General features: G+C 30.6%; 1 protein-coding gene across 36 annotated transcripts in view; it reads right to left on the bottom strand.

The window, feature by feature from the left end:
- The window catches only part of LOC133327669 (sodium channel protein para), a 140,463-nt gene that overhangs the window by 32,452 nt on the left and 81,287 nt on the right, over positions 1-26,724 (bottom strand). For 10 of the 36 annotated variants that reach the window (XM_061536220.1, XM_061536197.1, XM_061536202.1 and 7 more), the window contains 6 exons: positions 26,105-26,292; positions 25,726-25,930; positions 16,300-16,481; positions 15,675-16,160; positions 14,534-14,707; positions 3,089-3,211 (listed from right to left, as the gene is read on the bottom strand). In XM_061536220.1, the coding sequence (XP_061392204.1) occupies positions 3,089-3,211; positions 14,534-14,707; positions 15,675-16,160; positions 16,300-16,481; positions 25,726-25,930; positions 26,105-26,292 (1,358 nt within the window). Of the gene's footprint in view, positions 1-3,088; positions 3,212-9,532; positions 9,656-14,533; positions 14,708-15,674; positions 16,161-16,299; positions 16,512-25,725; positions 25,931-26,104; positions 26,293-26,724 lie in introns of all 36 variants that reach the window. The other 26 variants (XM_061536194.1, XM_061536195.1, XM_061536223.1 and 23 more) reach the window with 3 other exon arrangements.

Raw genomic sequence — 26,724 nt, 5'->3', positions numbered from 1 at the left:
CAAAAAAAGTCGTGAGCACCCTACGAAGCTTATTAAGCAGGACATTTCTCAGAAGACAACTATCCGTAGGTCGGAGAACGAAGAAGATGTTCTCTTTGTGCTAGGCTTAGATAAGTCTTCCACGAAAGATCTGGTCAAGACAAGAGTGAAATGTGTTCAATGCTGTCTTCTTCAAGATTGGAAAGGCAAAGATCAGAGGGAACCGGAAAGAATATTGATGACTCAGTTTGATTTGTCAACGAGCATAGAAGCCTTGAAGAAGAGAGGAACGCGCCTTCACTAAGAACTGCGAGGGAGTAACACCTAAGAAGAAAAGAAAGGGAACCAAAGGGAATATTATCGACTCCAACAAAAAGATTGTTAATTGAGGTAGAAGGAAGACATGGAAACCTTCTTTCATGGAAAACTTGGCTTCGATGATGTTTTCTTCAAGGTTAGGAAGACAAAGATTGGTGAAGGGCAGACCCTCTCTAAGAACAGCAAGGGAGAAACACCCAGAGTGATAAGAAAGAAATATCATCGACACCCAAAAGGACCCTTGATTGAGATGGTAGACAAAGATGTGTCTTTTATGGAAAATAGTCGTACTTCAATACTGTCTTCTTCAAGAATGGGAGGTAAAAGGTCGGGGAAGAGAGATGGTAGACAAAGATATGTCTTTTATGGAAGAGAGACGTACTTCAATGCTGTCTTCTTCAAGAATGGGAAATCAAACGTCGGGGAAGAGAGATGAAAGAGGAAGGGAATATCATCCACTCACAAGAGGACCATTCAGGCCATTCTCCTTGTGGTAGGCATCGATATATCTTCAATGGAAAATCCAGTCAAGACAAGTATCTGGTATGTGTTCAATGCTGTTTCTTTAAAGATTGGAAAGGTGAAGATTTGCGGGGAGAAATACTTAGAAAGAAAAGAGAGAGAGAAGGGAATAGCACCGACTCCCACAAGAACACCGTTAATTGAGGCCAAGACAAAATCTGACAAAGAGGCTGTCTTTTGAAGATTCGGCAGAGAAGAGAGAGACGGGCTTTCACTAGGTAGGGAGGGAGCAGCACCCAGCAAGAAAAAAAAGAGGGAAACGAAGAGAATATCATTGTCGCCCAAAAATATCGTTGATTCAGATATACCTCCAAGAAGCATCGAAAAAAGAACTTTAAGAGAGGAAGATGAACCCAACAAATTTGCCTTTACTTGCATGGAAACGTAGGGAATATCACCGATTTCCTGTTGGAGGTGTTAGGCTGAGATATGACTTTCAAAAGGTGTATTTCAATGCTATCCTCTTCAAAATTGGGAAGGCGAAGATCAGAGAGGAGTATGCTCTCACTAAGGACAGCGAGGGAGAATCACCCAGAAAGAAGAGAGAGGAAAACGAATGAAATGTCAACGATTTCCAAGAAGACCGTTGATTGAGGCCATTCTGAAGAAGAACTCAACAAATTTCACTTCAAATTGTCAAACTGACTTGGCTGAAATTAATATATTTTTTTTTGTATTGAATTTTACAATATATTTGAGCGTAGAAACCTCATTTGGCCATTGATTATACCGTACGTTCAATTGTTGACTACCAGTTTTCGCATTAGCAACACCTAAGTATAAATATTTATGTATTAGTTCTGTTCGCATTTGTCTTCAATTGCATGGAAAATTCATCCATCTATTTTTCTAAATTTTTTCCAATTTTTTCCACATCCTTAAGGCCATTTGAGGTTCTGGGATAGCGACATCGCAGTGTCTTACGTACCTCATCTCTATTTTTTTAGACATAAACCCCATAAACGTCCCATCTGCCGCCGAGTCGCTTAAATGTTTGGTGAATTTTTGTTCCTCAATTCCACCTACATCTCATTCAGAAATGAATGCTACACATTGTAATGAAGTCATTTTTAGTTATGACTTACACCCCAATAGTGTGAGTTATGTTGCAGTTGAGTTAAAGTGTTACTAAACGATTGTGAATTGTCATCTTTGTAGGGGGAGTTAGTATTGACTCCTGAAAGTATGCTACACTTTTCAATGAAACTCATTATATGACGTGTTTACACCATTATGAGGAAGTTTTTGTGGAGTTGAGTTGTTGTTAAGTGTAAATCTTTATTTTAATATGACAGTGTTGCCAATTGTGCGATTTTCGGGAAAAAACGCCAAATTTTTATTTCGCGTTTTGATTTGGGAACTTTAAAAACAGATGAAATTCGAATGTTCAAGGAAAGCTATTATTTGTCTACGATATATTTATGGTAAATTTATTTATGAATAAAAAATTAAATCCTCGTATATTTTGTGTGAAATATTTTTTTGGTTTCAGAAAAGTTCAATTCCGCTTAATAATTGACATTTGTACCTTTCTGAAAAAATATAATTATTTTTTTTTATTTTATAAAGTACTTCCTTTTTGTTTCGATTTTGTGGTGATATGAAATGTTTATGTCCATGGGATAATTTTGTATTTTTTTGGGGCTATTTATGATTTGTTTGTGATTTAGGCGTGTGGTTTATTTGTAAAATTTTCAAAACTAATCTAATGTTCATTTCCAAAAAAATATTAAAAGGCATTCAAAATGATAGTCATTCATTTAACTAATTTAAAAAGGTGATAATGGTCGAAAAATTAAGACATTTGGCTGCAAAAATGTTCTAAAATTCTAAGAAAATTTCTAATATTTTTTTTTTCAAATGGGGGTTAATTCAAAAACTAAAAAAAAAAACACGTGACAAAACTTTTTCTTAATGAAGGCTGAAGGACTAATACTAATTCGAAAAAATATTTATATGATAATAAAAATTGATGTAATTTTTGTTTACTAAAAGCTAAATGCTGTTTGGTTTTGAGGTTATGATATTTGAATTATATGATTTATAAAAAAATGTATATTTTTTGAGGGGTGTTTTCTGTTGAAGTTACTACGTTTTTATTTATTATAAAAAATATGGTGGTTTGGTAAAAAAATAAAATTATGTTTTTTTTTTGATTTTTAAAAAAATAAGGCCTGGTGAAAATCGTTGTTGATTTTTTTTTTTTTTTTGGTTTAACAAAAAATTTGAATACTGAAAATGTTATGGGATGTGTAAAGAAAGTACGTACCCTCATGCCCTGCATACGGGACATGGCACGTAGTGGTCTCAGTGCTCTTAACGTTCGCATAGTCTTGAAGGCTTGTATACCACCAGCTCCAGCAAGTGAAGCAACGAAGTTGATAAGCGACACCTAGTTTGCCAAGTGTAGGGGGGGGTAAGGGGGTATTTTATTTTTTTATATTTAGATCATTTGTCAGAAAACAAAATAGAATTTACTTAAAATAAGTCTTGTTGTTTTTATTTTGTGGTGGGTGGTTTGGTTGTGAAATGTGTTTTAATTTTCTTAGAGTTTAAGGGGGTAGTGGGGGCTGAAAAAAGCCCATAATGGCCTTTTTTCAATTGTGAGTTGTTTTGGAAATGTAGTTTTTTGGAATATAAACCCTAACAAGTCTCCTCAAAATAAGTCATTCTAATTTTTATGTTTTTGGGATTTTTTTTTCAAAAAGAAAAAAATTAAATTTTTAAAAAAATTAAAAAAATTATTTAAAAAATAAATTAAATTAAATAACATTTAATAATATAAAAATAATGTAAACATATATATATGGAACATAAAACACATATAGCATTTAACCAAAAAATATATATTTGAGTTTTCTGTTGAGTAAAAAAACAAAGCCAATGCCATACAGTGTTGTATTTGAATAGGTTTTTTTTTCTTAATTAGGAGTAGACAACATTGAAGGCTAATACTTATGGACTTAACCTAAAATTACCCTAACTTAAAATTTAAAAGATCCATTATAAACAAATGCTCAAAGAAAAAATTAAAAAAAATGATTTTGAAATTTGATGAATTTTTTTTACATTTTTTTTTTGATTTCAAAAATTATTTTTATTTACAATTTATTTTTTAATGGGAAAAATTAAAAAAGTAAAAAACAAGCATTTGTTTATTGCAGATCTTATAGAAAATATTTTTGTTGTTATAGATATTAAATTAATCTACTAGGTTTTTTTTTGGTTTGCCTTAATTTTGACAAATTTTTGCTTTAACTTTGCTGCCGGACTCAATGGAGAAGTAGCTGTGTGGTTAATTAAATTTATTTGTATTTTAATTTTTTTGTAGTGTAGGGGCCTTACAACATCTCAAACATTTTCCCAGCTTGAAAAAAAAATTATAGATTTTTTTTGTGTGAAATTCTAAAACCTATTTCAAATGGCCCAATTTGTTTTCTTTTTCAAAAATTGTTCAAAGCAGTTTTGTTTTTGCCAAAATGTTAGGAGTTTCATAAGTAAAACACTGCCACCACTGCGCAGGCGTATTCAATTTGATTTTAATTTTTTTTTCAAAAAATTTTCGATTTTTTGGCGATATTTTTTTTTGGAAATTTTGTGGAATATTTTACAAAATTTGAATTTTTTGTTTGGGTGGAATTATTTTACAGTGGATTTTGGTTTTACTTTGCAAACTTTCTGAAGGTAATTTTACAATTTTTTGGGAATTTTTGAAGTGCTTGGGAAAAAGTTGTCCTGCTTGGTTTTTGGAAAATGACAAAAATCAAGATTTTGGTTTTTGTACAAAGAAACGAAGGAGAGTCTTAAAGACTTTTTTTCAATGAGCGACCTTTTTGAGATATTTTTATTTTGAGTGGGAAAAAGGGAGTGTTTTTGAGTTAACTACTTGTAATGAGAGCTTTTTTTGGAAATTTTGTAATCAAAAATTTCTAATTTTTTTTTTTACAACAGCTACTTTCTCAAAATATTTACGTTACGTTAATACATCTCTAAATGGAAATCCAACAACTAGAGATCGTTTCTAAAATTTAAATATATTACAATGTTTTGGAAGAATTTTGGGTTCGGCAAAAATTTGTTTACATTGGTATATTACTTCATTCTAAGTTTTTTTCTAATTTCTAGTACACTAAATAATACTTAAATTTATTAAATATATTTTTTCTAAAAATTATATCAACATTTTTTTTATACTGGGAATACAAATCTGAAAATAATTTATTTAGGGGTGCATTTCAAACAAATTTTTGTGATTTATAATTCTCTAATTTTTTTTTCAGATTTGTAAACATTTTTTCTAATTTTTTTTAATGTGATTTACTACCAACAACTACCACTAAATTAGTTTTTTTTATAACCTCAAATTTACAACAACTTAGGTTATAATTTCAAATTTTCTACTTTTTAAGCTACAACCTCAAATTTTCTACTTTTGTAGGTTATAAGTTACAACCAAATTGTCTACATTTTTTTTTCTAAATTATAATATTTTTTGCCATTTTTTTCTAAATTATTTTGTTTACTATTTTTTTTTTTGCAAATGTTCAACATTTTATCTAGATAAATATAATAATACATATTTTTGCGTATAATAATTATTATTTAATTTTTTTCATACATTCATATATCCATATTTCTAGTTTTTGTTTACATAACCTCAAAATTTTCTACTTTTTCCCAGATACTTAATAATATTTTTTTGTTACTATTTTTTATTACTACTTTTTTCTACATTTTCCTAGATACTTATTAATAGTTTGTTTTACTATTATTACAAATTTTTCGATATTTTTCTCAATAAAATAAAATACTTCTTTGTGGTATAAACTCAAAATTTCTACTTTGTATCTAAATAATTATAATTATTACTTATGTTTAATAGTTTACTATTTTTTCTATATTCAATATGATTTTACTATTTTTTTTTTCAAATGTATATTAGTAATATTTTTTATTAATATTATATAATATATTATGTTTCCAACTCCAATTTTTTTACAACATCTAGGCAACATATATACGATTTTATTAATTTTTTTTGTTATATAATTATATCAGTGTTTTTTTTTACAAAGCTAAAGCAAATCCAAACTAAAATAAAATTAAAAAAAATAATAAATAAAAAAAATTTAATTATTATACCAGATTCTATTTAAATACTCCATGTGCAAATACCATAGACCTCAAGAGTCTTAATACAAGACATTTTATTATACAGAATTTATAAAACGAAAAAAATCTATATAAACTATTTTTTATAATTTATTTTTAAAGAGCAAGAACTGATTTTTTTTTTGGATTTTTGGTTGATTTATTTTGGCCTAGGGTCAATATACATATTGAAGTTTCCAATACCAAAAATAGCCTTTTAATAGGTGGTGACTTTTAAACACAAAATTTGAAATATTTTTTAAATGAAACACAACTTGTAAAAATCATATTTCGCAGATTTTTATTTACAGTATAGACAACACTGCTTGCAATACTGCTGAATATTTAATTCTAAATACAGAACGGAGACAATCGCTATATTGACAATCCTGCTTGCTATACTGCCAAACTGAACAAGAATTTTTTTTATACAAAATGGAGACATTTAAAAATAATAGTTAGTGATTTTTAAACGCCACATTAACCCCACTGATTTTTGATATACTTTTATAAATGCTGTTAGCAAGACTGCTGAGCTGAACTAATAAAGAATAGAATAATTTTTTTATTACTAAATTGCAAATTAAAATAATATCTGGCGATTTAAAAAACGCCAAATTGAACACACTGACTTATTCATTAGTTAAATAAATCTCCATTTGGCCACATATATTAATTATTTTTAATAAAAATATTTACTGACGATTATTAAAACGCAACATTGTCTACACAGATTCCTTGTAATTTAATTTTGACAATTAATTTAAAAAAACTGATTCAAAAGAGAAAAACGCTATTGTAAACGCTACATTGGTCACACTGTTCACAAAACTGTTGCTCTATAAAAAATTACGATTGACCACATCTGTTAGATTTTTGATAACAAAACGAGACTTAGAAATAATTTCTGGCGATTTTTTAAACGCCAAACTCACCACACTGATTCACAATTTGGCGTTGATTCACATTTATTTAACTACTTCCACAAAGAGATGGCGTCTATGGCCGTGGTTACACCCATTCATTGATATCATAGTGGAGTCTCAATTGACGCCTGAAAGTATGCTACAGTTTTTCGAACTAACTCATTACATCTTTGACATATACCACAGTGGCGATGTTATGGTGAAGTTGAGTGATAGGTTAACGTTCTTATATCCATGACATATACCAAAGTAGTGATGTTATGGTGAAGTTGAGTGTTGCGTTAAGGTTTCAGTACTTTCGGGAATGTTGTCAATGTGTAAATTTAGAAAAAAAAAACGCCTATACATTTTAAATATTTAAATAATTGAAAATTAGCAAAATAAAAGAAGAAAAAATTCTAAAAAAATATTTTAAAAAAAAAATGTTCACTTAGAATACTTTTTTTAGATTTTTTTTGTTTTACTTTTTTTACAACAACTTTAATTTTTTTAATAAAACAGACAATAAAGTGTAAAAATGTTACAGAAAATATATCGAATTCTTTGGCCATAACTAGGTAGGCTTCGAAAAATGAAAATGAAAAGAATGTAGCTTCGAAAAATTCTACAGAAAATTATATCGATACCACAACTATGTATCGAACATGTAGCTTGGAAAAATGAAAAGAATGTAGCTTCGGAAAATTCTACAAAAAATTATATCGATTTTTTTTTGGTCACAAAAAGGTATCGAGAAAGTAGCTTCGAAAAATTTTACAAAAATTATATAGACTTTTTCGTCATTGGCTATGTTAAAAACGCTAACAAGAACAATTAAATATTTTTTTTTAATTTATGTTGGAAAAGAATACTCAATTCTTTAAATAAAAGCTGTTTTAAATACATCTTGCCCTTTAAAAATCCCTAATATATTTTAAAATATTTTTTTCTAATTAAAAAAAAAAAATTTAAACTAAAAACTTAAAAATAAATGAAAAACGTTAGCAACACCACATAGACATATGTATTATGTGTTACATATAATTACACACAATATATTATGTATATATAAATATTATATATATATATATATAATATTCATAGTTACATATTAACACGTAGAAATGTTTTTTTTTTTTATTTTAATATTACAATTTTGGGATTTTACATTTAATTACAACGAGAGATAGAGAGAGTAAGATAGTAGTAAGAGAGAATTATATTTTTTTTAATACAGCTCTTAGCTTTCTGTATACACATTAGTGAGAGAGAGAATCAGAGAGAATTACAACGAAGAAATATCTCATTATATACGTTTAAACAATTAACACTGAAATAGTTATTTTTTTAGAATTATTTTATAGGAGCCGTACAAGTAAGTTTTGAAAAAAAAAAAAATATTACACAAGATTATTAGTAGAAGTTAGTTCGAGGTTTTTCTGTGACAAAAAGTTCGTTGGTGATCGTGGTGTAGAAGTTTTTGTTTTTAATGTAAAAGTCAAGATCGCAGTGTCTCTAGAGAGATAAAATGGAACTTACTTTAAATACTTTAATTAAAAAAGTAATCTCCAAATTTCTATAATAATAATTCTATTGATAAAGGTTTTGCAAGGTTGGCAATGTTTTTCTCTGAAAGATTGGCAACATGACACAATGAATACTTAGTCCATTTAGCGCAGCTGATGTCTTGATTAATTGTCAAAGTGGGTAATTTCTACTTGAATTCGATGTGCAGTGTTGCCAACCATGTGCAATATTATAAGGAAAAATTTGACAGATATTCGAGACAAAAACAATGTCTTTTGTTTTAATACATCGCCTTATTATTGCATCATAATTGGCAATTTTATTTGAATTCTGTTTCGGAAAGGTTGGCAATTCCACGGTATTCACAAATCTGTTCTGAATTGCGAGCAATTTAAATAGATAATCTTGGCTGAATAGAAATTTTCTAATGATGTAGTAGAACATTCCCGAAATGAATATTAAAATTTCTATATAAATATTTTTGGTTGGCAATACTATATCATAATGATTGGAAATTCTATTTTTTTTATTTGAAAAATTTCTCAATTCTATGAAGTCTTTATTCAAATGATGATTTAATCTTGCCGGAATAGAGTTTTCTCTTTAGAGAAAATATGTTATCCTTTCAAGGTTTCTGTAAGATTTATTTTTATATTTTGTCACTATAAAAATTGGCAATTCGCTGCCGCTCATTGACATTAAAAAAATTGGCAATTCTGCCTCAATATTAGGGCTGATCACATCTGACGATTTTTTAATTTAAGAAACGTTTATCATTTTATCTCTCTTTTCTGTCAATTGGTCCTTCGATCTTCCGTTAGGTGAAGTTAGTTCATGTACACAAATATTGAGTTAGAGTAGTAGTAGTGGTAAGTATAGTAGTAGTAGTTACAGTAGTTATTAACAATAACACCAACACATTATTTAATTTTTTTTTGTTTTTTGTTAATAGGTGGCAACACAACATTTAGGGGGAGATTTTTTATGGGAGATTAGTTAAGAAGATTAGTTGAGTTTCGGCATGATTTGTGAACACCTTTTTGTGTGTGTGTTTCAAATCCAAATAGATTTTTTTTATTGTCGTTTTGAGAGAGAGAGAGAGACATTTTTGACATTGAGTATTTACTTACTTTCATACCCTCCCATCTAGAGACAGCGCGCAGCGGTCTTAGGGCACGCAATGTGCGCATTGAACGAAATACGGCTATATCGTTTAGGCCCGACCAAACGGCAACCAAATTTATAAGCGATAGCTACATGTGTGTGTGTTGATGATGCGGGGTAAGGTTTGTAGGGGTTTTTTAAGGAGTGTGGATTAGATTAATTATTATTTGTGTGTTTCTTTTAAATATTTTTTTGGTAACTATATAATAAACTATTGGCTAGATTTTTTATTTAATACTAAATATATAGCCTAAATATATATTAACTAGTAACTTATCTAAAAAGGGGGGATTTTTGTAATGTTTAGTTTTTGTGGGGGCGCTATTTGAAAATTAAATTGAATGTAAATTAAAAAAAATTCAAAGGGATCGAACTAAAAATCGAACTAAGTTTAACTGAAATTATTGTTTTAATTAAATAAAATATATTTTTTTTATTATTTATTTTTTAATTAAAAAATTAAATAAAAATGATCATTAAAGGGTCTAACTAAAATTTTAACTAAGTTGAACTGAAAATTGTCGTACTAAAAACAAATATTTTTTTTTTTATAACTTATTTAGTTTTTGTTTTATAATACAAAATATGTGATTATTTTTTACAAAAAGAGTTTTCCATAATTTTTAAAATCAAAAATTATGCTGGAAATAATTTTTTTCAACAGTCCTTCATTACATAAAAAATGCATCCTATAGGTTTTAAAGTCGGTCCCTCATAATAGAAAAAAATTTAAATATATTTTATTAAGTCCGGTATTTGTCTTGGACGGCCCGTTAATATTTTTAGAAGTTCTTGATAATTTTTTAACAAATTTCTGTATTTTTCTTAGAGAAGCCTCCATAATTTTAAATAAGAAAAAGGCATGCTTGATGAAAGCATTTCTTATCCCGATAATAATATGTTACAGCAAATGCGGTGCGATCTAACACAACACGGAAACTCGACGTGGAAAAGCTGGAAACACAACGGTGACCGAGGCATACTCCGCTCAACTTACCCACCTGCTTGATGAAAGCACTTCTTGTCCCGATAATAGTACAGAAGCACAATGGCAAAGAATTCCCCACAAACTGCAGCAAAAGCAACACTTGTGTACCAATAAGCCCATGTTACGATCAGTAGTGTCGTAACGCTAGCGATGTGAAAAACGCAGCGTATAGGGCAACCCTGCAGACAGTAGCAACACATAGTGTGATAGAGAATTATCGGGCGAAAAGGAGAGAGGAGAAACGTATTTTCAGAAAAAATGAAGAAAGAACAAGAAAAACGTGAGCGTGAGCAAATCGAGATGTACAGGAGTCAGAATGAAGTCCGGAAATTTTACCAACTAAGTAAAACTCCAAACCAAACGTTTTGGTGCAGTCACATCCTCCTGTAGAGATGAAGAAAGAAACCTGGTGACAGATACAGACAGCGTGTTAAGGATGTGGAAGGAGCATTTTGAAAAGCTTCTGGTATCAACAAACCGAAGGTTTTGGTGCAGGCACATCCTCCTGTAGAGATGAAGAAGGAAACCTGGTGACAGATACAGACGGAGTGTTAAGGATCTGGAAGGAGCATTTTGAAAAGCTTCTGGTATCAAATAGTGGCGGTGAAGAAGATACCTCAGAACCAATAAGAGATGACGGTGAGAGTGCATACCACACCTAGCCAAGATGAGGTCAGAGTAGCAAATAATCGACTGAAGAACAATAAAGCAGCAGCCGAACTATTCAAGACTGCTGGTCAGGAACATGCAACCAGCAGATTAGTACAATTTCGCTAGACGAATGCATGCCCAATCCTTTGCGCCAAATCTTGGAAAAGACCCAAGAAAAACACATCGACACATACCAACTATTCGTCGACTATAAAGCCACATTCGACAGCCCTATTCGTTCATAGGTGTTTAAAGTCATGTCTACGTTCGGCATTCCTGCAAATCTTGGAAAAGACCCACGAAAAACACATCGACACATACCACCTATTCGTCGACTATAAAACCGCATTCGACAGCCCTATCCGTTCAGAGGTGTTTAAAGCCTACGTTCTACGTTCGGCATTCCTGCAAAATTAATTCGCCTATGCAGTATAACTTTAAGTGGCACAAGATCAGCAGTTAACGTCGGAAAGGATCTATCGGAATACTTCAATACCGAACGAGGATTCAGACACGATGACAGTTTGTCGTGTGATCTTTTTAACATCCTGCTGGAAAAGATCATACGAGAGGCAAAGGTGAACAGAAATTGCACTCCGGTGTGTATGCAGAGTGGCATTACGTACTGTAAAGATATTTTCAAAATTCGGAGTCTTTTTTGAGAATATTTTATTTCGAATATAGAGATACAAAGCCCACATTCTCTCATTGGTGAAATTAGAGTTTTCAGATTTTGGTGATATATGTATTAGGGATAATTTATTATTAACAAAATTTGATTTTCAAACTTTTGGTAATAAAATTTGTGCAACACCAGTTACTCGCCTACGCCGATGACATCGATATTATGGGGGCGAACATTGCAAGCGGTAACAGCCACATTTGAGCCACAAATTGGGAAGGAGTCTGACAAAGTGGGTCTGGCAGTAAATGGCGAGAAGACCAAGCTAATGGTATCAACGCGCAAGAAGTCCAGTAGACTCGGACCAACTGTGTATTTTTTGAGAATATTTTATTTCGAATATAGATACAAAGTCCACATTCTCTCATTGGTGAAATTAGAGTTTCCAGATTTTGGTGATATATGTATTAGGGATAATTTATTATTAACAAAATTAGATTTTCAAACTATTAGATTTTTCAAAAATTGTGCAACACATGTTCTTCGCCTACGCCGATGACATCGATATTATGGGGCGAACATTGCAAGCGGTCACAGCCACCTTTGAGCCACAAATTGAGAAGGAGTCTGCCAAAGTGGGTCTGGCAGTAAACGGCGAGAAGACCAAGCTGATGGTATCAACGCGCAAGACGCGTTCAGTAGACCCGGACCAACTGTGGAACTTGAGAACTACAGCTTCGAGGTAGTTAAAGATTTTATATACCATGGTACTTGGCCATAAGTAAAACGAATTACCTCAGTTTTGAAATTCGGAGAGGGATAGTGATGGCCAACAGATGCTACTATGGGCTAAGTTGAAAAAAGTAGGTGGCTGTTACCGCAATGTTGTGTTGCACAATGTTTATTACAAAAAAAGTGTGGTCCGCTAACGTCAGTGCAACGCAGTGGAAAAACCTTCAATCCTGCCAGAATGCCGCCCTAAGTACTGCAACATGGTGTCTTCTCATGACTCCAATAGACCACTTGCATGAGGAGACGAAGATCCTTCCTGTGCGTCAACACAACAAGATGTTGTCGATGCAATACCTGCTTGGGTGTTATAGGAGCAGCCATCCAAACCGCTACCTAATGGATTGGCACCCACCACCCAGGCATGTCAAGAAGGATCTACATGATCTGGAAAGAGAGTGGTCCAGAGGTACAAAAGGGAGCCTCTAGATCAACAGGCCTATCAAGCAGGATTGAACAGTATTCAGACGGACGCAGTTGAGGAAGCAGTTCAAGAATATCGCGTGAATACCATCCTCGGAGACCATACGCCTTTGATAGCTGCAGAAGAGCAGCAGCTACATCGACAAATTAGAGTCGTCTTGGCACAACTGAGATCTGGATGGTGTAGCCGCTTCAATTCGTATTGGGCACGAATTGATGGAGAGGTCGACAATATCTGCCCGGCATGTGGTAACGGACTACATGACACGCTACATCTGTTCAACTGATCAGTCAAACCCACTCACCTAACACCAGATTAAAGAAAATAGGAAATACACAGTACTAGCTGCTACAACAACAACTATGGGCTAAGTAAGCAGTTTAAAAACAAGGCCACCTCCCGCCAGATCAAACTCACACTTTACAAGACGTTGATACTACCCGTGCTGTTATGTGGATGCGAAGCATGGGTACTTGCGGAGGCAGACGAGTCAGCTCTTTGGGTGTTTGAAAGAAAAATTCTCCGAAAGATCTATGGGTCTGCGTCGACGGAGAATATCGGCATCGAATGAACCACGAGCTTTATAATTTATAGGCGGACATCGACATAGTCAGTCGTATTGAGCTGCAGCGACTACTGTGGCTAGGCCATGTTGTGCGAATGAATGAAATGGTTCCCGCAGAAGGAAAAGGTCACGAATTAGATGGAAAGACCAAGTAGAAGACAACCTCTTGGAATGTGGTTTTTCAAATTGGAGGAGATGCGCACAAGACTTGCGCAAGCAGACGATTCAGCTCATGGGGTGTTTGAAAGAAAATTTCTCCGTAAGATCTACGGGCTGGTCTGTCGACGTCAACGGTGAATATTGGCGTCGAATGAACCACGAACTTTACAATTTATACGCGGACATCGACATAGTCAGTCGTATTGAGCTGCAGCGACTACGATGGCTATACCATGCTCAAAAGGAATATAAAAGCGAGCCTACTGATGGTTCCCGCAAAAGGGAAAGGCCACGAATTAGATGGAAAGACCAAGTAGAAGACAACATCTGCGGTCTTTCAAATTGGAGGAGATGCGCACAAGGCCGACGAAAATTAAAATTATGGAGATTTTTTTTAAATATTAAATTAAAAATTATTTTTACGATTTTTTTAAAATTCTTTTGCTATTATATTTTTTTTAATGCAGGCTTCTTCTAAGGCAGTTTTTTTATAATTATTTTTTTTTCAATTATGTTTTATTATGGACCGTCCTTAATAATTTAATTTTTATTCAGTTTTTTTTTTGTATACAGTCCCCTATAATAATTCTTTTTCGTCCCGCCCTGTTTTGAGTACTTTTTGGATTTTTTATTGGTGTTGTATTTTTTTTCTTAGTCAGTTTTTGTTGTATTCTTTTCAATAATTTTCGTGTGATTATGTGTAATTTTTTTTCAATAAAAATAAAAATCAAAATTTTCGTTAACGAAATTGGCAAACGTCTGAACTTACCATGACAATGACGAAATCCAGCCAACACCACGCGTTGGTAAAGTAAACCTTAAAGCCCAGGGCCAACCATTTGATTAACATTTCCAAAAAGAAGATCACCGTAAATATACGATCCATATAATACAAGATATCCTGCATGACAGGTCGATCGGGTAAATGAACATCTTCTAAGGCCTAGAGGGGGGTAAAATCGAAAAAAATATTTCGAAAAATATAAAAAAGTTTAGTAAAGCTTGCTGTTGGGCTATTCAAGGTGTTGTTAAAAGCTAAACACAAAAATTTACAACAACTAGAGTTAATAACAACAACATTTAAGGATAAAAGAGGCAACTTGTTTTCGGTACGCTATGGTGTTACATTTTTTAAAGAAAAATTTTCAAAGAAATTGAAGACAAAATTATTGAAGCGATTTTTGGGGATTTGACGTAGAAAGCGCTGTTCTGTTTTTTTTTTTTGCTTAAGGCCTTTTGGGGGAGGAATTGAAGCAAAAAAATGGCGCTGAGGTTTGCAGGGTTTCAAATCGGCATACAAGGTCGAAAAAACATCGGGGGATGATTGGGGAACTGCAGTCACAATTTTTTTTTTTTTTTTTTTTTGTTTTTGACAGCAACTTCCAATGTCCTGGTTTTGAAAAAAATTTTTTTGATGTTTTTCTTTAAAGGCGACCTTGTAAGCCCGTCCGAACCCCCCATATTAGCTGTGGCGGTGTCGGTTTTTTTTTTTTCAAAAAAGCAGCATTCTTTTTTGTTTGTTTGATTTCTATAAGCGGAAATCACCAGCAAATAAAAAGGAATGCAGGTGTTTTTGTTTTTTTTTTGCATTTTGAGGTTAGGTTAAGCCAACAACTAAAAATTTTTGTTTTTTTTTTTAATTCTAAAATTTAAGCTAAAATTTCAAAAAGGTCTATACAACTTTGGTAGAGTTTTTACTGGGTTTTTCGCTCGTTTTTTGTTTTTCTTTTTTACAACAACAACTACTTTGTCATAAAAATAACATTTATATACAAAGCATGTTTTCTTTTTTTAAAAAGAAACAACAACATTTAGTGAACAAGAAATTTTTGGGTAAGAAGCCTGCTGGCGAATGATCGAACAAACGTTTGGCGGCCATTAACCAGCTGTTCTTACTGGGAAAAACTTACCAAAGCTAAGCTACTCATTAAAATCATAGTGATAACGGCTGTTTCAAAATATTTATTTTCAATTAATTGAAAAGTTTTCAGTCGTAAATTGCCCCATCCTTGCCAGAACGGCGAATCTTCATCGCCGGCCAATATCGGAAACTTCTTATAGTACGAATCGGGGAAACAATCGGCCGGATAATCGTCGATTATCTCATCATCGTTTTGGGCATGAATGATAATATCACCATCCAGCTGGCCCTCATCGCCCTCGCCCTCCTCATCCAGCTCTTCGTCGAGGCCCAGGTCTTCTTTGCTGACATCGCGTTTCTCCTCGCCCTCGATTGTTTCGGCGCTGCCCTTGTGGCTTTCGTCCTTGAATGGTCGATTCTTATGGCTACCATATGAGTTAATGCTGGCAGTGTCATCGTCCTGTATGGACAAACCTCTATGGTTTAGCTCATGTTCCAGTCTATTGTCTTGGTGGTTTATTGAGTTTCCAATCATCTAGAGAGGAAAAATAATTTTTTTTTCAAAAAATTAAAAAAAAAAAAAAATGAGAAAAATCACAAAAATTTTAAATTTTTTAAATTTCTCTTCCAACCCCCCCTTTGCCTTCCCCTTTTCCCCCTACCCCTCCACTTACCGTTGTGTTATTTATGAATTTTGATTTCTTGGGCTTGTTGTTTTTCATATCGCCATGTATCGTAAATTCCATGCCATCGCCAATGGCCACCTCCAGCTGCGTTTCGCCCTTCATACCCTTTTTGATCAGGCCATCGCCCATGATCTCGTCATGACCCAACTCCAGTTCATTATCGCCATGTTCTGCAGATATACAACGACAAACCCCTTTGCCTAACGTATCCATTTTTTTGTTTCGTATTTTTTTTTGATTTTTTTGATTTTTTCATTTCAAAACAAACATTATGGAATTTTGAATGAATGTTTGAGGGGTAAATGGGGGGAAAAAGCCAATCCATTTTTTTTTTTCATTTTTGATTTTTGTTTGCAAAAGAAATCCAGATGACAATGACATGAAGGAGGAGATGATGTAAAACGAGGTGGATACGCATTTTTTTGATGTTGTCGTGTTGTTGTATTTTTTTAAATAATTTGGAGCGTTTTTTTTCAGGCGAATTTGAATTTTTTTTTAAAAATGGAATTTGAAAATAAAATATTGAAATTTTTTTATTTAAAAAATTTTGTACTTCACATTTAAAAAAAAAAAAATTAAATAATTTTTGGACACAGATTAATTTTTTTCATATTTTTTTTTTACAACGGACACAACATCGAGCTTTTTGTTAATGTGGTGGTTTATGAAAAAACATAAAAATAATAGCCTTGTTCCCTTAAGTAAAAAAATCAATAATTTGAATTTTCCCTTTCGAAATTAATAGTTTTTTTTGGGAAAACATTAAATTTTTAAATATTTTTTTCAAAATTTTAATTTTTTGTTTTTCTATGTATAAGGAACAAAGCTATTATTTTTCTTATGCAAATGAGTGTGACTGTGTTAATGGCATGAAATCGAAATATTCACAAATAATACACAACTAATGTCTATGAGGTTGTGGGTGTGTGTGAGTAAATAATTATATATGTATGTGTGTGTGATTAAATATATGAGTGTGATTCTATATGAGATGATTTGTTTAAACAAATAACTCACAACAACGAAATGAACACAAACAACTAAAACAACAAACCAGATATCATTTTACAATAACAATAATACGGCTATATATTAAATGTCCTCCATCGAAAGAGGGGGTGGTAAGGGGAGAAGAGAGGGAGGTGAGTTAATAATTAAAGATATTTTTGAAGAAAAGGTAGTTGGCAAAAAATCTCTATTATAGAAGTTGTATGGAAGACCTTCAAGAGATCTTGTCTGGTGGGAGCTATTGAAGATCTTATGGCTATGGAAGACCAGCGGAAGGTCTTCCATAGAAGGAAGATCTGAAAACATTTTCTATCAATGAAATACCTTTTGAAAGTTTACTTATCAACTGTGGAGAGTTATGATCTTCTATGACAGTCTATAGAGATCTGCGGAGGGTCTTGAGTCCGTAAAAGGCCTGGGAAAGGTTTCAAAACGTTTGCGGAAGATCGTTCTCCTATAGGAGACGTCAGAAAAAACATATAGAATATTTGTGGGAGGTCTTCCAAATGTATAAGGCCTTAGAAGGCATTCAGAAGCATCCTCAGAGGTCTGAGGACGTTTGCCGGTTTCATCAAAAAATGAGAAGACATTCTATAAATTGAAATGGCCTATAAGATCTATAATTATAAAGGCCGATGAAAACTTATCTGGAAGGCCTGTTAAGGGTCTTTAATTCGACGAAGGCCTGTGGGCGTTTTTATCTTGCTCTTATAGAAGTCCTCAGAAATATGTATAGAAACTCTGTGATAGGTCTTTTATAGGCTTTTCTGAGGTCTGGAAGATCTCCACATTTAAAACAAAATTCTTAAAGATCTCCTGTCAACATAAAACCTTATTAAGGTCTGTGGAAACTTCTCTGGAAAATCATAGAAAATATGTGGTAAGTCTGTTATAGGCTATATATATCTTATAAAGACTGTGGAAACTAAAATGGGAGGCTTGCTGCCAATAGAAAACCCTGTTCATTATATTTAATTCACGAAGGTCTGTGGATTCCAAAACGATGGTGGGAAATCTTTCTCTAATAGAAGATTTCAGAAAAGCCCATACAAAATCTGTGGAAGGTCTTCTATAGGCCTTTCTGAGGTCTTTCGGAAGTTCTTGTATCATAAAAGACCAACAGAACACCTAAGGAAGGTCTTATATTTATAGAGGCCCAGTGAATGGTTTTCTATCGTTCGAAGGAGACAAATGGAAGGTATTCTCTCTATAGAAGACCTGTGGTGGCCATCTGTAGAAGACATCTAAAAGGCCTTCAGAGAACCTGAGATAGCTCTTTTTTATGGAAGACTTCAAAAATGTCCCTTAGAGGACCTTAACAAGATCCTCTATCTATATACGACATTGGAAAATCCTTCTATAAGTGAAAAGGCTCAGGTAGCTCTTTAAATTAAACAAGACCTCAAGAAGGTCCTTTAAATGATATTTATAAGACCCTCTTTTGTAGATGTCTGAGGAAGTTCCCCTTTAAGTAAAGATCCTCAGAAAAGTTTTATCTACAGAAGGTCACAGATAGGTCTTCCAACTGTATTATATTTTTTCTATCTGTAGAAAGCATATGGAAGGTCTTCTAAAAGACCTAAAGTTGATCTTTTGACTAAAGAAGACCCTCTATCCCTCTAGATGACCTGAGGAAAGCCTGTTATAAGTATAGAAGCTTAGAAAAATCTTCTACCTACAGAAAGCTGTATGAAGGTCGTTCATCTACAGAAGTCCTCAGAAATGTTATAAATTATATTTATAAAAGTCCAGCGGAGGACCTGAGGTAGATATTTTGTATATACAAGTCATCTAGAAGGACCTGCATTTGTCGACGACTTGAGGAAGAACTTCTACCGGTTAAGAGATTCAGAAAAGTCTTTAGCTGTAGAAGTTCTTAGGAAGGTATTTAGAAGTTTTGAAGATGGTCTTAAATATTTTAAAGATCTAAGAAAATATTTTTATCTGTGGAAGACCTTTGAAAGGACTTCCATCTGTAAAAGGCCTGAGGTGGCTCTTTTGTCTCTAGAAGATATCTGGAAGGACCTGTGATTGGCCTCTATAAGGCATTATATTTGAGGAGGAACTTCTATCAATAAAGAGGCTCAGAAAAGTTTTCTACCCTTAGACGTTCTCAGGTAGGTCTATAGGTAGATATTGGAGGACTCCAGAAAATGTTCTAACTCTAGACGATTTTAAGGCCAGGAGTGTTTTCTATATATAAAGACCTATAAAGAAGTTCTATAAGATTTTCTATCTGTAGACGACCTGATGAAAGGTACTCTGAAAAAAGGCCTTAGGTAAGTCTTCTGTAAATGTTCTCAGAAAGGTCTTCCATCTATATAAGCACTCAGAAAGGATTTTCATTAATAGGAGGCCTGAGGAGGTACTGTTATTACCGATTTAACCCCTGGATAAGGCATTTTCCTCTTTTTTTTTTTTTGAGATCTATGGAATGCGTTTTATGTACAGAAGTAGTTCTTTTGTCTATAGAAGACTAGAGTTCTTCTCTAGTCTCTGGCTCTGGAACTATGGAACTATGGCTCTGGGAACTATGGAAGATATTATATCTACAGAAGTCCCAATGACCGTCTTCTATCTAAAACGATCTGTAGAACTTTTGAAGGGGTGCCTGAGGAGCCACTTTTTTAATCCATGTGTGGGTGTGGTCTTTTGTTTTATTGTAGACATATTGAAATTAATTTATCTAGAGAATTCTAACACACAATCTTCTCTCTATAGATGATCTTTTGGATGGTCTACTGCCTATAGAAGGACCTCTAGATCTTTGGAAGGGGTTTAGGATATAAGGCCTGAGGAGGTACTTTTCATACCATGAATGTATGGATGGCCTTTTGTTTTTTCGACATTATTTTTTTTTTATAGAAGTACTACAGAGAGACTTCTCTCTTGATAGGTCCTTTTGGAAGGTATATTGTCTCTAAACAGCCTCAGGATTTTTGGAAGGAATCTAAAATAATTTTTATATTTTTGGATTCATTTTAAATTTTTTCAAAATTATCTCAATGGAGGACATTTAAACAACAACAAAACTACTTTCAATATTTTTTATCTACACGACTTAGATTAAAAAACAAAAAATATTTTTTTTTTTTCAAATAAAAGTGATTACAACAACAATAATAACTATATATTAATTATATATAGGAGAAAAACGGTTATAGGGAATTTTTGTATAAATAAACGATTTTTTTCGATTTCGATTTTTTTAAATGTATATAAATATTTTTTGCCGATTTCAAAAATCACCCTACAACCGTTTTTTCCTCTGCAATTGAATTTCAACAGAACTCAACATAATTATTTTTTTAATTTGTTTTTCTAACAACAACAATAAAAACAACACAAACATCAAACACAAAAAATATCTAATAAATATTTATATATATATATATATATATAATAATAAACAATAAATATATATTTATGATCTGAAACAAATGAGAAGGGTAAAATCCACTGTTTTACTTTTTTTTTCTAAGGTAATTTTTTCCAACTGTTTTTAATTTTTTTCTAATTTAATTTAGAGGACTTCTAAAAAAATTGTTTTCAATAAACAATTGAAATAATTTATAAAAATTATAAAAAAATAAAATTTTTAGTTCAAGAGGAAGGCCTGAGCATGGATTTTCAAAAACCTCTATTAAAAGAATTCCAAAAAAAAAATTAATTAATTTTGGAACCTTTTAAGCCAAGCTGGGGCTTCCTCTCTCTAAGAAACCCGATTTTGACAATTATTCTACACTAATTTTTGCCAATTTTTTTGGTGTATGGTTTTTGGATTTATATTTACAGTACTTTTGTTTGCAAATATTATGGCCGATGTGAATTTTCTTGGTTTTTGGAATTTGTTTTTCAAATAATTTTTGGTTTGCTCAAACTAAACTACTTGGACAAGATCCTAAATAATTCGTTTTCTAAAAAATATTACAAGGGGTTTTTTAGGTTATTCGTGGTTGTAGTTATGTCTTGGTTTTTTTGATCAATTTCGAACTGCTTGCAGAATCACAGGGATCAATTTCTTGAAGTTGAGTTACATTTTTCGAATATTCATTTTCGATATTCATTTCATTTCGTTTTACGTTCTGTTGCTGCTCTTCCATTTCCTATAAAGCGTGTATTGGTTGGATCATCTAGCATATCTTGTTTTTGTTTTTTGTTGTGTTTTTTTTTTCATCCGAATTGAATTAGATACAAAATTATCTGGGTGTCTGACGACCATAGCGGTATGCCTTAAATCGAATAACTTCAATGACCAAAACAATTCGTTTTGTTGTTTTTGGTAATTTAAGCTATGTGTGTTTTTTTGTTGTTTTTGTAATGGGATTTTCTTTCTTATCTTTCGGTACTCTTTTGTCTTTCGGTTTTCTGTTCTGGGTGGTTGAGGGGTACGGTGAACTTTTGTTTAATATGCCAATGGGAATGTATGTAAAAAATACGAAGTCTAAAAATCCCGATATATTTAAGGTACCCCAAATCATATAAAAGTATCTAAAGATAAATTTTGATTTTTAGTAGATAAATTTACTTTGGAAGATTAGCAAGCCTTAAAAATAGTTAAATTGTCTAAATTAGAAAACAACTAGAGAAAATGTCTCCCATTTATCTAAAGGCAATATCAACCACACGTAGATAATGTATTTATAGCAAATGTATCCACAAATGCGGATAATTTCTCTATATAGAAATTTCATCCATAAATATGGATCATATATGTATTAAAAATTATCTACAAGTTAGATAATTTATCTACAGAAAATTATCCTCTACGTGGATAAGTTATCTGAAGAAAATCCACAGGCGTAGAAAATTTATCTACAGAAAAATTATTCACATTTATGGGATATAGAAAATTATCCAAGATTTTAGATAAATTATAAGGGCTCGGAGAAAAATAATCTGCAGATAAATTATACACACTTGGGGACAAATTATCTACGGATAATTTATCCGCGCCTTTGTATAAATTATCTAAGTATAAGGTATCAACGATGGTGGATAGCTTATCTACGCTTGGTATTAATTTGGTAAAAATTATCTGCAGATGAAATATCCTCATTTGTTGATAAATTATTTGTAGATAAATTATCCACAATTGTGCGTAAATTGTCCAAGACTGTGGATAAATTATCCACGACTGTCGATAAATTATCTGCAGATAAATTATCTACAGATACATTATCCACGGATAAATATTCCAGGTCTGTGGATATATTATCTACAGCTAAATAGTCCACGCCTATGGATAAATTATCTATAGATAAAATATCCTTTCTTGGGGATAAATTATCTATCTTAAATTATTAAATAATTTACCTTTAGAAAAATTATATAATTTTTATCTTTAACATTTGGGTTGGGGTACATTTAGATAATTTATCTTTAGATAAATTAAACAGTTTATCTTTATAAAAATTAGATAATTTATCTTTAGACAAATTAGAAAAATTGTTTTTAGATAAATTAGATAATTTATCTTTAGATAAACTAGATAATTTATCTGCAGATAAATTAAATAATATATCTTAAATAAATTAAATAAATTAAGTTATTTATCTTTGTCTGTAGATAAATTAAATAAATTATTTTTAGATAAATTTAATAATTTGTCCTGTAGATAAATTAAATAATTTATCTGTAGATAAATATAATTTTTCTATAAATAAATTAAGTAATTTATCTGTAGATAAATTAAATAATTTTTCTTTAAATAAATTAAGTAATTTATCTGTAGATAAATTACATAATTTATCTGTAGATAAATTAATAATTTATCTGTAATTTAAATAATTTATCTGTAGATAAATTAAATAATTTATCTGTAGATAAATTAAATAATTTATCTTTAGATAAATAAAATAATTTGTCTGTAGATAAATTAAATAATTTATCTGTAGATAAATTAGATAATTTTTCTATATATATAATTTATCTGTAGATAAATTAGATAATTTTTCTATAAATAAATATAATTTATCTGTAGATAAATTACATAATTTGTCTAGATAAATTACTTAATTTATCTGTAGATAAATTCCATAATTCATCTGTAGATAAATTACATAATTTATTTATTTACATTATATAAATTATCTGTAGATAAATTAGATTATTTATCTTAGATAAATTTAATAATTTATTTGTAGATAAATTAGCAATTTATCTGAAAATAAATTTAATAATTTATCTGTAGAAAAATATTATTTTATTTGTAGATAAATTAAATAATTTATATGTAGATCAATTAAATTATTTATCTGAGATAAATTTAATAATTTATCTGTAGACAAATTAAATAACTTATCTGTAGATAAATTAAAAAAACTTATCTGTAGATAAATTAAAAAATATATCTTTAGATAAATTAAATAATTTATCTGTAGAAAATTAAATAATTTATATGTAGATTTCAATAATTTATCTTTAGAAAAATTATAGATAATTTATCTTTTGATAAATTATGTGTATAAGTTATTATTATAATTTTCTAGAAAAATTATCTATAATTTATTTTAAGAAAAATTATAGATAATTTATCTATAAAAATTATTGATAATTTATCTATAAAAAATTATAGATAATTTATCTATAAAAAATTATAGATAATTGATCTTTAAATAATTATAGATAACTTACCTATAAAAATTATAGATAATTTATCTACAATAAATTATAGATAATTTGTCTATAATAAATTATAAAAAAATATACATAATTTATCTATAAATAATTATAGATAATTTATTTATCTATAAAAAATAAAAATAGATAATTTATCTATAAAAATTAAAGATAATTTATCTATAATAAATTAAAGATAATTTATCTATAATAAATTATAGATAATTTATCTAAAAAATTATAGACAATTTATTTGTAAAAATTATGGACAAATTATTTATAGATAATTTATTTATAAAAATTATAGATAATTTATCTATTAAAATATAGATAATTTATCTATAAAAATTATAGATAATTTATCTATAAAAAATTAAAAATTTATCTACAAAAAATTACAGATAATTTATCTATAAAAATTATAGATAATTTATCTATAAAAAATTATAGATAATTTATCTATTACAGATAATTTATCTATTAAAAATTATAGATAATTTATCTATAAAAAATTATAGATAATTTATCTATAAAAAATTATAGATAATTTATCTATAAAAAGTTATAGATAATTTATCTATAAAAAATTATAGTTAATTTATAAAAAATTGTATATAATTTATGTATAAAAAATTATAGATAATTTATCTATAAAAATTATAGATAATTTCTCTATAACAATTATAATAAATTATCTTTTTAAAAATTATGGATTATTTATCTATAAAAATTATAGATAATTTATCTATAAAAAATTATAGATAATTTATCTATAAAAAATTATAGATAATTTATCTACAAAAACATTACAGATAGTTTACCTATAAAAATTATAGATAATTTATCTATAAAAAATTATAGATAATTTATCTATAAAAATTACAGATACTTTGTTTATAAAAAATTATAGAAATTTATCTAAAAAAATAATAGATAATTTATCTATAAATTTATTAATTTATTTATCTAGAGAAAAATATTGATAATTTATTTACAAAAAATGATAGATAATTTATCTATAAAAATTATAGATATATATTTTTGCCTTTGTTGAAAAATACTTTCTTTTGTTTTCCCCCTTTTCAGTCCCTAATCCCATTGGCACTGTTAAACAAAAGTTCCTGGAAATTGTGTAGCCTACAAAGGAATTGTTTTACCTAAGTTCTGTGGGTGTTTGTTGTTGGCGTTTTTTGTTGTTGTACTTTCATACATACGAAGTTTTGTTTGTATATTTTTCCATCGGTCATAATGCTTAGGGTTGGTACTGTTTTGTTTTCGTTTGAAATTGATATTGAAATTTGGGAATTTTTTAAAAAATGTGAAGGTCAAAGAGGAACAACAAATAAATCATCAAGTATACAAAAATTACAACAAATTATTGCTACTGTTTTTTTTAATTCGGAACTACTTTAGTGTTGTTGTTGGCATTCAACTTGGTATTGATTGAAAATTAATTTTCGTTACTTTCTAAGGCTAAAATGCTTTTTGGGGCATAACAGCAGTTAAAAAAATACGGCAACCCCCCTGGAGGGGTTTTAACACTAAAGTACAAAAATATTGGCAAGTACGATTTTGAGTTTAATTTTTTGGTTTGGAATACTAAGTTATTGAAGGTACTGAGTCTCGAAGGGATAGATAGATATATTTGATTCTCTAGAGAGTAGTTGTAATGAAGCAATCAAGTAGTAACGAGTAGTACTTATTGGTAGTTGTAGTTGTAGTAGTAAAAAACAAGTGGATAAAAACCTTCGCTCCAAATCCAACTGATCTGGTTGATCCTCTCACCTGATGGTTGGTCACTTATTTGATTTGTCAATTTATTACGTATTAATTTAAAACAATCGGCAATATTACGTTTCACCCAGTTCTTAAAACGAGCAATACGATTGAAGGCCTCTGCTATTTTATTGGTATCATTGTCGGCAGTCGGTGCTGATAAACTAGATGAACCGAAATTTGACAAAAGCAAAGCTAAGAAAAGATTAAGAACCTGCAAAAATATGTCGATAAATAGATTTTTTTTTGGGAGAGAGAAATAGAAAGAGAGAGAGTGTGGGAAATGAGATATGTTCCAAAATAAAAGGGAAGAAAAGAGATTAGTAAAATTTCCGAATTTTTTATTTTGGGCGTTCCAAAAATTCCCTCAGGGAATTTGTCAACTTACCACAAGATTGCCGATAACCACCGTGGCCAAGAAGAAGGGTATACAGCTGACATCGCCCACATACATACAGTCCCACATGGACTCGATCCATTCGCCGCACAGCACACGGAACACAATCATAAAGCTGTGCATGAAATCGGTGAAATTCCAGCGGGGTAATTCGTGGTCCTTGAAACGATCCTTGTGGTCTACACACACGCACACAAAGAGAAACACATACATACAAAGAATTCCAGGCATTAATTTGGGGAAATTAAAAAAGAAAATAATTTTAATAAAATATTTAAAAAATTTATTAAAAGCTTTTAGTTAGAAAAAAATTGAAAGCTTTGCTAGCTTTTTTTTGTTTTTTTAAGCCACAAACTATTTTAGCAAAAAATTTCTAGCGAGTTGGGAAAAAAGAGATGATTTGAGTTAGTTTTTTTTGGAAAAAAATTCATGTGGTTTTATTTGAAAAAAAGTGTTACGAAAAAAGTTTTTTTCTTGGGGAGTATTTTTTGGTTAGGTGTGTGATTGTGTGTGGGTGTTTTTCAGAACTTATTTTTTTTGTCTACTTACATTAGTCAAAACTTTTTCTAAACTAGGGGTTCTCTAAGATTTGTAATATTTATGTGTAGGTT

This window comes from Musca vetustissima, unplaced genomic scaffold, assembly GCF_032173495.1.
Source record: "Musca vetustissima isolate MV318-11 ecotype Yass unplaced genomic scaffold, APGP_CSIRO_Mvet_v1 utg16637, whole genome shotgun sequence".
NCBI lineage: Eukaryota > Metazoa > Arthropoda > Insecta > Diptera > Muscidae > Musca > Musca vetustissima.
Note: the sequence above shows the minus strand (reverse complement) of the source record. Positions and strands in the feature narration are given on the sequence as shown.